This window comes from Chaetodon auriga, chromosome 4 (genome assembly GCF_051107435.1).
Source record: "Chaetodon auriga isolate fChaAug3 chromosome 4, fChaAug3.hap1, whole genome shotgun sequence".
In the NCBI taxonomy this organism is placed as follows: Eukaryota; Metazoa; Chordata; class Actinopteri; order Chaetodontiformes; family Chaetodontidae; genus Chaetodon; species Chaetodon auriga.
The window spans coordinates 17416905-17429329 of NC_135077.1; the positions used below are offsets into that span (position 1 = coordinate 17416905).

Consider the following 12425-nt stretch of genomic DNA (forward strand, 5'->3'; position numbering starts at 1 on the left):
CGTTCACAAGCGAGGATGGAGCGAGGTTCACCACTTTGTGAACACATGATTGGATGAAGAATGTTACTACATGAGCTCAGGAACACTTTGTAAACGGCTGTCAGTAAATGCAGCTCATTTGCAAATGACTGCATTCTGTTTCTATTTATGCTTCACACAATGTTGTAAACTTTTTGGAATCAGAGTTGTATGAACGATATTACAGCTGTAGCTCAGGTGCTGGAGGAGGTCGACCATGAACAGGAAGTGTTGATGGCTAAATCCCTGCTTCTTCCTACCCACATTTGAAGTGTCCTTGAAATAAGAAACCCAGAATTGTTTCAGACATACATATGTATAAGCCTGGGCAAAAGAATGTAATGAACAAAAGTAATACAATCAGATGTGCTCACAGGAATATGTCCCCAGCCTGGCAAAACTCTGCACACAGCTTAATAATACAAAATCATACCCGTGTGCATACTGTATATGCTTGAATATTTCACTCTCACACTGCATTAATTATGTTGACCGAGAGGCAGAGAAACTATACCAAAGGATTTCCATTGCTTGAATCAAGTCAGAATCCCTTACGAATAAAAACCATCACTGCCTGGTAGACATCTCAGAATAGTGCGCCTTCAAGGCCTTTGCTTTAGTACATGTAATATAAATGTCCACTTAAAAGGATATATGACCCGACTAGACAGGGAGGTGCAATACCACTTAGGTATTGTACATATCTGATGGAGCCGAATGGAGTAATAATCCACATTGTCAGCGTTTTAATATGGAGCCTATTCAGTGTAACAGGATAACCCAACATTTCACCGGCTGAGTCAGCCCTCTATCACACATGCATACTGTATACACACACACACACACACACACACACACACACACACACACACACACACACACACAAACACAGATGCACAAAGTGAGGGGGTGCCGGAGGCTGACAGGGGATCTCCGTAGTGGAGAGGAGATAACCCCTTTTTCCGCTCTCTCCACCTGACACACTGACACTCATACTGGGGGAGGAGGAGGGGGAGGGATGGAGGAGAAGAAGTGGAGACGATAGGAGAGAGACAGGGAGGATCCGCTCGCCGACACTAGAAGAAAGGAGGAGGGCAGTAGGAGGCAGAAGCTCTGTCCTGTAAAGCTGAAATGATAGAGCGGCGATGAATGAGTGTGCCTTTCCATTTCCATGTGATTTCTGAAGTGGAGGCAGATAACACGCTGAACGAGCATAAAGACCTGATAACTTCTACTGCAATTACATGCAAATTTGTGTGAGGCAGCTGATGACAGTTTGATTACACCCAGGATGTCACACTTAAGGTAGACATCAAACTGAAGGAGTGAGGACACACCAAGGGCAGCAAGAGCCTCTGTAAAGAGCACTCGTGCCTGTGTGTGGACGAGTGTGTGGTTATGTTTCTGATAAAGAGGGAGGGAGAAAAATCAAGGAATATTTCTTTTCAATATTCATTGTCGTTGGTTTTCTCAATGCTAGGGCCGAAAATGACAATTTTTTGCATGAGTGAGTAATCACAGAGTTATTCTTTTTCTATTTTTAGCCAGAAAATGGTGAAAATACCCATCATAATATTCCAGATTCCAAAGTGACCATGTGAAATTGGTTGTTTTGTCTGTCTTACAGGCCAATTAATGCACCATTTATACAGTATGCATATATAAAACAGTAGACAAAGAAAGTCCTCAAACTTGAGAAGCTGGTACCAAGTTTGGCATTTTTCCTTGAGAAATTATTTGGTTGACAATTTTTTTTCTGGCATCCAACTAATCAGTCCAATAACTAAATATTTCTATAAACCAGAATAATTGCAGCCGCAGTACTTGTAGTCAGTTTGGGAAGTCCCAAAGTCCTGAGCGAGGAGAATTTTTGCTCTCATGCACGAGATATTAGATCCATTACAAAACAAGTTGTGTGCACAAGATAATGAATTATGTGTCATCAACATTACCCAGCGACAGTATCTGCATTCACTCCAGGGTCATGGAAATATGTATAAAGCTCATCAGCCAATCAGAGTCACGGCTTTTCAGCTGCAATGTTATAAAGCCAAATATGTATGTATGATTCTGTGCTTATGTATATACCTGAGTACGTATCCCCGGAGGACTCCGTTGAGCTGGGGCTCTGGTGGCGGCTGCCACTGTACCATGATGGACTGGTTTGTCCGCCCGCTGGCTACAATATTTTTCGGAGGAGCGCTGGGCGCCTCCTCCCTCAGCATCAATCTAGCACACAGACACAAGAAAGAAAGAGAATAAGAGAGACAAATTATTTTGATTTGTTTCATTAGGCATCCTGTAATGAGAATATCAGCACTGCTGAGGAAGCGCAGGCACAGCATTTGTCCTTTTCATCTGGTGCCCGAAATCTCGCTGATATGGACAGTCTGCACAGGAGCAGTGTGTGAGGCAAGTAGGATAAAAGGGGACTTCATAGCAATTCTCTTCCACAAATATCTTCATATTTTCTACTCTGGGGGTCAGACTGCCGACAAAGAAATTATCATGTTTGTCACCGGAGATGTACAGGACAGAGCTGCAACTTATTATGGAGTATCATCTCACAGCTTAAGCAGCTCTGATGAATTCTTATTGAATTCTGGGCTCATCTCTCTCTTCCCTCGTTCTCCTGGTGTATCCTGCAATCTCATTTAATACATTTGCTTTTCGTCTCTGGCTATATTGTTCATTTATTTCAAACAAACCGCTGCTGCTGCTGATGGAAACGTTTAACGCATCGCTTCCAGTGCACCAGAGGATTTCTCCTGGGAATGACTGAGCGGACACTGGGTGTTTAAAACAACAAATGCAAAAGCGTCTGTGAACTCGGTTTAAGTTGAATTGCTATTGTGTTTTATTCACTGGCAGCTGTGAACAACACACAAACATTTAGTGTCTGCTTGTTGCAGATTACTGTTCATATGCTGTTTTATATCTCCGTCTTTAACATGAGGTTTTCTTACTTCTGTTCCATTTACACACCTTCAGTCTTTGGGTAGTTCATACTTTAACCAAGTAGACCAGCTAAACAGGGTGATAGCAACAAACAGTTAAATCACTATTAGTTGAGAATGAGCAAAGAGCTTGTCTTTTAATTTGCAGTGAGACACTGTGATCCGTTGCTCCTTCTGCCCTCTTCACCTCTCTTCTGTCTCTTCAAACCTTTTTTCCATCTTTCCTTCGACATTTTGATCCCCTTATCCATTTTTTCTCTCCCACTTGCACACTTTCACCTTTCATCCATCATGTCCTCTGGCCTCAATTATTTCATCCTTCTATCTTTTACTCATCTTCTTCTCTCCTCTTTCTTCTACTGTGTAACACCCCCCACCCCCCACCCACCTTCCCCCCTCGCCGCCCCACCCATGATTAAAGCTCCCAGCCCTCTCATGGTTGGTAAAGCACACAGGCTGAGCTGGTCAGCCTCTGGCTTTACTGTAAGCAGCTCAGCTAACGTAATCAGAGCCATATGTGCTCACACACACACACACACGCACACATACACACACGAACACACTAAACAAATTTCTCCCAGCTTAAGACAGACTGCTACATCCGATGGTCTTTTCCCTTCCATGGATTATGTCTGGAGATTTACATCCCTCCAAACCCCCGCCTCGCTTCCCCTCTGTGCCCCATGCCTCCCTGAATGATTCCCTATGAGCTATTGAGCCATTAGCCATGGTATGGCTCTCTGTATATGTGTGTCCGAATCTGTATGTGCCCATAAATGTGTGTGCACATCTATATGTGTGTGTTTGTGTGAAGGCAGGGGTGTGAAAGTTGTTAGCTAGAGACTTACACAGGCGGATATATGGCACAGGCCAGTGGTTTTACAGCTGTGCTTTACTTCCATTAGGTTAGGCACTGTCAGACAGCACCAGGTGCTGCACGCATACACATGTACACACATACTCACACATAGGCTAATGGGCCTTGTGTAAATGAGATGGGCATTAGTGTAGCCGTCTGGAAATGGGGTATATATAATCCTCGACTGTGCCACAGCTTTTGACTGAAATTGATGATGCACATTAATGCATATACACAAACTCACGCCACACAAACACCCACACAACCATACAGTGCTGAACAGATGCGGTCATTCACTGTTTGACTGCAAATAAAACACACACACACAAACGCACACTGACACACTTGTACTCGACAGCAGAAACTCCTGGTGAATTGCCTTAATTCCCTCCCAACTATATTACAAGTAAATATTTCATACAGTGGGTTCAACATGAGGACATCAACTTTACACTAGAGATTAAATATACAAACTCCAAGCTACCCACTCACACGCCACTTCACAACCACCCAAACGCCTACAAACACTCACACCCACACCCATACATGTACTGCAACCCAGCAATTCCAACACAGCCTGGAACTTTGTCTGAGCACTGTGTGACACACTTTCTCTGTCCCTTGTTATTAAGGAAAAGAGGACATTTTCTGCAGGAGATGTACGTTTTTCCAGTGTGTGAATGAAGAGAGGGGAGCTGGGGGGTGCACGCATTTTGTGAGTCCGTATGCTGTGGGAATTAGGAAAAGTTTCTATCTGTGTCATTCTCCACAGTTTAATGCCCACTGGCTTTCTCACTAAGTCCACATACACACCGACTCCTCGATTTAATGGCGTTACCGGGATGTTAAGTCTGCCTCTATTCGAACAGGATAGTAAAATTTAGGTCCAGTGCAAGTAGGAAAGAAAGAGAAGTGAGCAGAGGGCAAGAGAAATCGAAAGGAAGAGAGGGAAACCAGGTGTGACATGATTGAGTGGAACCAGCTGAATAGATGAGCTTATGCTCTTCTTGTATGGCACTTTAAGTCTCGTCTGCTTTAAATGTTGCTGTTTTGTCTGCGGCTAAAAGCTGCACGAACGGAGGAGGGTGACACACTAAAGAGACTCTGTCATGGAAATAGAGAAACTGTGCATATTCTCACAGTAAAGCCAGCTGAGGCGCACATTTGCTTTAGTGTATATGTGCTATATCAAAAATCAAACGTGACACGAGATGCTCTGTCATTACTGCTGTAGTTTGGTGTGCAGAACATAAAAAATACAAGTTCCCTCCTCACGTAGAAGACTGTTTTAAACCAAGCAGCTGACAGCAATTTACACAGACTGTATTTGTTTTTTTAAAGAAGTTCATTAGTGCATCTGCTTGTCTAATTTAAGGCTGATTAAAGTTTTCACATACAGTGAGTTTGGATGTAAGCGCCAGTTACAGCTGATCACCCTCCATGTTGCTGAAAATAAACAACCATATTCCTGCAGAAACTGGACCTCTGCATTGCCCTGGTGGTCTTTTCTAATTGAGGCTTAACATGGACGTGTTGCCTGGAAAACGTCAATGGAGGGAGACTGTCGCCACAAACCTCAGAAACAACAAACATTTTGAAGACATTACACAATGATGAGCCGTTAAAAATCTCATATATTTTTAGCAATGAAGATTTCTGGTGAAGTCAGTTGAACATTAATCAACATATTTTTACATTTTTTGATGACAAACATAATGTAGGGGCGGCACGGTGGCGCAGCAGGTAGTGCGCGTGCCTCACAGCAAGAAGGTTGCTGGTTTGAACCCTGGGTCGGGCAGGGCCTTTCTGTGTGAAGTTTGCATGTTCTTCCTGTGCATGCGTGGGTTCTCTCCGGGCACTCCGGCTTCCTCCCACAGACCAAAAACATGCTCTCGCCCATTACTAGCTGGAATAGGCTCCAGCAACCCCGAAATGGGATGGGCGGGTAAAGAAGATGAATGAATGAAACATAATGTAGCACAGTAAATGTTTGTTTTTAGCCATCCTAGAGTCATGGTCATCAGCATGGTCACATTGTCATCTTTAGCATGTTAACATGCTGACATTAGCATTTAGCTAAAAGCACAATTGTGCAGCCTCACAGAGCCGATAGCTTGGCTGCAGAGTCAGCTGCTGTACTTTCATGTAAATAAGAACAAAAGGCTTCAAGGATGAACATCTTCAACAAGGCTGAAGGTTGAATTTGATCAAGACGTGCATGCTGACTGCATAAAACACCACCAACGTCTTTAATTGTTGCTAAGTGATCCTAAACCAGCACAGAAGGTGCTGGTCTATTCAGTGGTGTAGAGTAATTAAATAAATACATTTTAAAAGTCTGTACTTGGATTCAGAAAATTATATAATTCCACTTGAACTGAATAAACTGGTCTTAAATATTCCACCGTGTAAAATCCCAACTGATTGTGCTAAAAATGTCAGAGGTTTAAAAGCTGGATCTGTCACGGGTTTAATAAATACTGCTAATAAGCAGACACGTTCTGCCATGAGGGCGGAGAAACAAGACTGTTCTCTATTTCGTTTTGATTCATTCTCTGCACCACTCGTATTCCACTGTAGGTTAATTAAAATAACGCAAATGAATAGTGAAAGAAATCCAACTAACATTACGATTATAGAATGTAGTAGCCTAGTTTTTGTAAGATTATTTTCATTAAATCAGTTTAAAAAATGACTTGCATTGAAACGAGTGAGGTTCAAGGTAGAGGTCTGAGGCTAGATCTTTCAAAACTGTAGCTGAAGTAACTAGATTTTCCGATTCATTCACTACTAGTTGGCTCATAATTACACCGACCTTGCCTGGCAAGTTAAGTAATAAAAACATCAGGTTTTGTATGTTGTAAACCTGTCATATTCATCTCAAATAACTTCAATCAGTAGAAACGTAATCTTAAGAGAGACTCCGTCATCATGAAAGTGAAAGGAAGAGAAGTCAAAATACAAGTACATGAGACACTGTCCTATTTGTCCCATTCTTGTGTTACTTTGACTAAAATCTGTCCTCTTTTCGGTCACTCTGGTATGACGTATACATACGGATGTACTGTGGCTTCAATCTAAAATGCACAGTAAGATTTTATATCTTGGAAACTTGTTTGTTCTTTCTCTACAGCTCTATAAATAGTGAAAAGTATTTCATCAAAAGCATGCATTAATGAGTCGAGTCTGATTTATATTTATGCGTCAAGTGTATCAAACACATCACAACACATCATCAACATTTGCTCAGGTACACGTAGGGCTAAGCTGTGGCTCGTTCCCTCCTCTACGCAGCACGAGCACACAGCAAGAAACGTGATGGCAAGAAATGACTGAGCCATTATTGTATTTCCTGCTACATTATCTGTGTGCTGATGGTGAAGAAAACACTGAGCAAGTTGAAGAAAGACCTGTAATCGTTGCATTTTGCTGGACAAACAATGAGCTCTTCCTCATCTGGCACAGCCTCTCAGCGCAAGCCTTCTCTCTGAATCGCCCTGATGTTTCTGCTGTATTGTATAAAATAAATACATCACTCTTCATGCTATGGGCGCCATCAGCAGAGCCACAGCCACAGCTTAACACAAATACATCATTCAAGATTTACATGTTGGAAAACACAGGAGGACAAATCTCCCCATAAAGCTCTTAAAGCATTAATCTGTTACACTGTGCCTATTAGTGTGTGTGTGTGTGTGTGTGTGTGTGTGTGTGTGTGAGAGATAGAAACACATCCAGTGTTAAACTCTGATGTGTTCCCGTTCTGATTGAACAGTTGGAATAAAAACTAAGAGCCAAGGCAAAGAAAATTGAGACAGACGCTTTTAAATTGTGATGATCCTCAGAGTTCAAGGAATTCTGTCTTTCCTCTGTTAATGCTTCCGCTTTAAAGACGGTAATGGTGTGAGGGCAGGTCACGCATGAATAAGTCTGTGTGTGTGTGTGTGTGTGTGTGTGTGTGTGTGTGTGTGTGTGTATTTGTGTGTGTGAGAGTGTAGGAGACACTCCAGATGGTATAGCTGGAGTCTTTCTGCATTTAGAGGTAATGTTTTTCAGCTCTGATCACATTCATTCATATAGGCTTTGTGGATGTCCGTCTACTGGGACAGTTTTTCCTCAAGCCACAGTGGCCCTGTACAATAAGTAAAGGAAGTAAGACAAAAAATAAAGATAAAAAAAAGAGGGTAATGGTGAAAGAGAAAAAGAAAAAAAATGTACAGATTAATGCTGTTATGATAAAGATCCTAATCAGGACAAGAACAAAATGGCAGAGTGCAGAAGCAGCTGGAAGCTCAAACTTTAATAAGGGCTTTTAGTCATCAATATTACAAGCTTCTTCTTCACTCTCAGTCCCGCTCCCTCACTCTGTCCACATTACTGCATTTTGTCATCCTTCTCATTTGGAGCACTGAGCTTCTGCAGGACACTTTCCTCTGCCCCGCTCTCCCCGTGTGTCGAGTGCAGCGCGCGCCTTGGCATCTGCGGCTGCTCGTGTGTGTGTCTTACCCAGGCAAACATCCAGCAGATGAAAAGCAAAATGCGGATGGTTACGTATGAGACAAACACTGAGGAAGAGACGTATCCATCTGCTCTGATACACTGACCAGTGATGACTTGTCTGTCTGCCAGTCCTTAATTTAGTAAGGATCAATGCAATCTATTCTTCGGAGCCTCTAACAGCCAACTTTGGACTGTGGACTAGGTTGGATGCAAACAACACAGCGGTGCATGCAGAGGCAGAGAGGAGCAGGAAGGAGGAAAAAAGAGGAGCAGAAAGCTGAGGAGAAGGAACCTGACAGGAGGCTGTAATGTGAGGTGTGTGAATGCGATGGCAGCGCTCACAGCTGCTGCTGCTGTTGTTGCTGAGAGTCTGTTTGGCAGGACCACAACTGGCATCTGCCTATGGTCACCCTCTACAGCCAGACAAAGCCATGTTTGTGTGTTTGTGTGTATGCACGTGTGTCCAACTTATAATGCACGGCCACATCTGTTGTATTATTTTTGGGTGTCAGAGATTTGGTGTATGTGTGTATTCAGGGGCAGAAATTGTTAACAGGCCTGCCGCACCTCCTCCAACCTTCTTTCACTCTATCCAGTTCCATCAGTGCTAAGGCATCATAATTACCCCCATTAGCGTTTTCCCTTGGGATAAACATGCAAACACACACGCGCGCACACAAACATAAAACATCTGCAGAGCAATCTATTCACTTTTCAGGTCAAATTCCACTCTCTCTTCTCCACACACAGAGCAGTTAATTTCATCATCTTTTCTATTTAGTTCACTATGTGCAATGGAAGGAGACTGACAGGGACGTACACACACGTATACACGCCGTTGCGCAGACATCTACAACATGGATGTGATGAATATAAATTGCTCATTGCAAAGGAAATAGATTCTAAACAAAAAGAGCCGCTCCCTTCGCCCTTGCCCTTGTTGGAATCTATCATTGTTTTATCCTCATTCTGAATATTGTGTCTCTACTCATGACCACACACACACACACACACACACACACTTAGATACAGATATTAGTGTGTGTGGGTGTGCATACACTATTCCTTTTGACCGCAAAAAGGTTCCAGTTTATTCCTTCCCACTTTGAGTAAGGCAGTGTGACCAAGTCTATTACACAGAGATGGAGCGAGCTAAAAAAAACTCTATATATATACACATCACAGCATGTTCTACACAGAAAATGGTTTCATGCTTTTAAAAAACATCAGTGAAACAGAAGTGAAGGCTTCACAAGAAGCACTGTGAAGTTCGTTCTGAATGAAGCTAGCAGCGGTGAGTGTGTGTCCCAGATGTGTGTCGACGGCTGAGTGCGTCTTTCAATGTCCTTATCATAATCTTACCTCTGCGTTTCGGCACTGTACTGACCCCTGCCCACTTGATTGACAGCACAGAGTCTGAACTGATAGGTCCTGGCAGGTGTGAGCCCGCCCACCGATACCTCAGTCACTGCAGGATCCACCTCTGATAGGTAGACCTTCCACGGTGAGTCTAGACAGAAGACACAAAGATTAGAGGCTGATAATATCTGGCTGAGGCAGGACAAACAGAGACAGGGGGACACTCAGGACCCATAAATCAAAAGGAAAGAAGGGAGGAATAGATAAAAGAAGCATGGAGGGAAGGTAGAAAGGAAGCTGGAGAGAGTTATAAAGGAAACAAGTACCACAGGATGCAACAAAAAAGAAAGTTTGGAGGGAAGAGAGGGATTAATGAAGAAGCACAGATGCTTCTGTATACTGTTGCCAGCTTGTTGCCAGCTTATCTTTCAGTCTTTCTCCTGAAGATACAACAGACAGATGCACTATTATCATTGCACCAGCCGCATGTGTATATGTGTAAAGTGAAAAGGATAGTGTGTGTGTGTGTGTGCCATAAAGCGAGCTTGGCGAGTTCATAGTCACGTCATAATGGCCCTTTCTCTGCACAATACAATCCAAAACATCTAATATAGAACAAGCACGCGCGCGCACACACACACACACAGGCACAAAGACACTCCGGTCCATTCCTCACCGTCTGTATTCAGTCTTTACTGAAGTCGAGCAGACGTTTTTTTTTTTTTTCATTGTGGCCAGTCTTTGCAGATGCTAACAGCTGCTGAAATGGTGACAATGGCACAACTGAAGTCATATTCCTGCTGTGTTCCTACAAGTTATCAGACAGAACATTACTTAAAATGTCAAACTACATTAATGTCTGATATTAGTCCATCAGTCCAGCTCTCGCGGTCATGTGCCAAGTGCTTGGCTCTACATGTGGAGCTCTCATATTCTTCCCCTTTGCTTATAGCAGGAGTAAGAGCTGCTCTACGGCCATCTCCCTCCAATCTGTTCCTCCTGTCATTCTTTTGCTCAATCCCTCTCTCCTCTCTCTCCCTCTACTTCTCATTTGACAAAGAGCCAGCCTGCTGTTAAAACATCTGTGGCAGAGAGAGGGTGAGAGAGAACGAGAGCGAGAGAGGGTAAGGGAGGGAGGAAAATAAGAGTTTATTTATAGGGAACCTGGATGTACTTTTACTGAGCAACACCATTCTCCATATGTCTGCCTCTTGTAAATGAGTGTGTGTCAGTGCCTGGTAGACAGCAAGTGAACAGCTGTTTGCCACTCAGGGACTATAAAGTATGCCCAGACACACACACACACACACACACACACACACACACACACACACACACACACACACACACACACACACACACGTACTGTTCTCAGAGAGCTCCAGCAGGTAGTACAGTAGTGGAGAGTTCCCATCAAAAGGGCGTAGCCAGGACAGGAGGACGGAGCGGGAGTCAGAGTCATTGAGACGGGCGGTTAGGGAGCGAGGAGAGTGCGGCAGTTCACTGAATACAAAAAAAAAAGAGGTAAAAACATCAGATCTAAGATTGACATTTGATCATCTATTTTTATCAAAACCACGTCTAATGTCAATAATTTGACATTAGACTAAACACCCTTAGGAGAAGATATCTGTATGTTAAATATGTTGCTACAGCCAGCTTAAAGACTGGAAAACCAAATCCACATACCAGCACCTCTAAAGCTCATTGACTGAAGAGCTGTGTGTTCACAGGGGCTACTATGTCAGACTGTTTATCTGTCATGAGCCAAGAGGTCCAGTCTCTCTGCTACTGGCTGCTAGTGGTGGCTCCACATCAACTGTTCAGACATGAAACTCCTCTCATGTCTGGACAGTAAATACAAATCTTATTTATCTATTGACATTGAACTATTTCCCAAAATGTCAAACTATTCCTATAGCATCCACATCTAGACAAAAGAGCGTGTCTAAATATGCAATTACACATTTATGCATTTGTGTTTCATTAACAAGTCTGTGACAAAGTGCTGAGACTTTTCATTAGACAGATATTTGTTTCCTGCGTTTTGTTTTTCCATTAGAAATAATGTTGGCTCTGACACGCAGGTTGGTTCCTGGGTCTGGTCCAGGATCAGCTCCAGTGGGAGATATCCTCTAAATATGGCTGTGGTTTGCATATTTTTATTGTGATATTTCATTCTGTACACGATCTGGACCACAGCAAATATATTTCACCGCAACTATTAAAAAGAAATTCTCAGGACATTTAGCCATCCCCCGTGGATATTTGCGCTTCCCTGCCATGATAATAACAAAGAAAGCTGCACAAATATATTCATGAAAGCAATAAAGAGTGTCCAGACATTTGATTATACCCACTTTAGTGCATCATAGAAAACACTTGGCTTAAAGGAGGAGAAGGAATGGAAAGCAGATTTCAGCCTTGCTCTATGTGAAGGCTGCAGGTGCGAGCAGAGATAACAGCAGTGAGGACGGTTAGAGAGCACATAAAAGAACAAAATAAATCATTACACTTTATATTCCCCATTAGCTAGTTGCTTATTAGCATTCATATTAGTAGCACACTGGCTTTATTTAGTCATTACAAAGCACTTATTAATGTCTTATTCTGTGGGTTATTAAGGGTCAGATTATTAAGAATGTAATTCATGTACGACAGCATACTACAAATAAGCAGCAATTAGGAGGCTATGGAGGGAAAACACAGTAGTTGTAGAATATGGACATACA

At 42.8% G+C, this 12425-nt stretch overlaps 1 protein-coding gene across 2 annotated transcripts in view; it reads right to left on the reverse strand.

Annotated features, from left to right (window-relative positions):
* The window catches only part of sdk1b (sidekick cell adhesion molecule 1b), a 236004-nt gene that overhangs the window by 61699 nt on the left and 161880 nt on the right, over nucleotides 1-12425 (reverse strand). For both annotated transcript variants that reach the window (XM_076728478.1, XM_076728479.1), the window contains exons 15-17: nucleotides 11060-11196; nucleotides 9697-9844; nucleotides 2107-2247 (exon numbers count right to left, since the gene is read on the reverse strand). In XM_076728478.1, the coding sequence (XP_076584593.1) occupies nucleotides 2107-2247; nucleotides 9697-9844; nucleotides 11060-11196 (426 nt within the window). The remainder of the gene's footprint in view (nucleotides 1-2106; nucleotides 2248-9696; nucleotides 9845-11059; nucleotides 11197-12425) is intronic.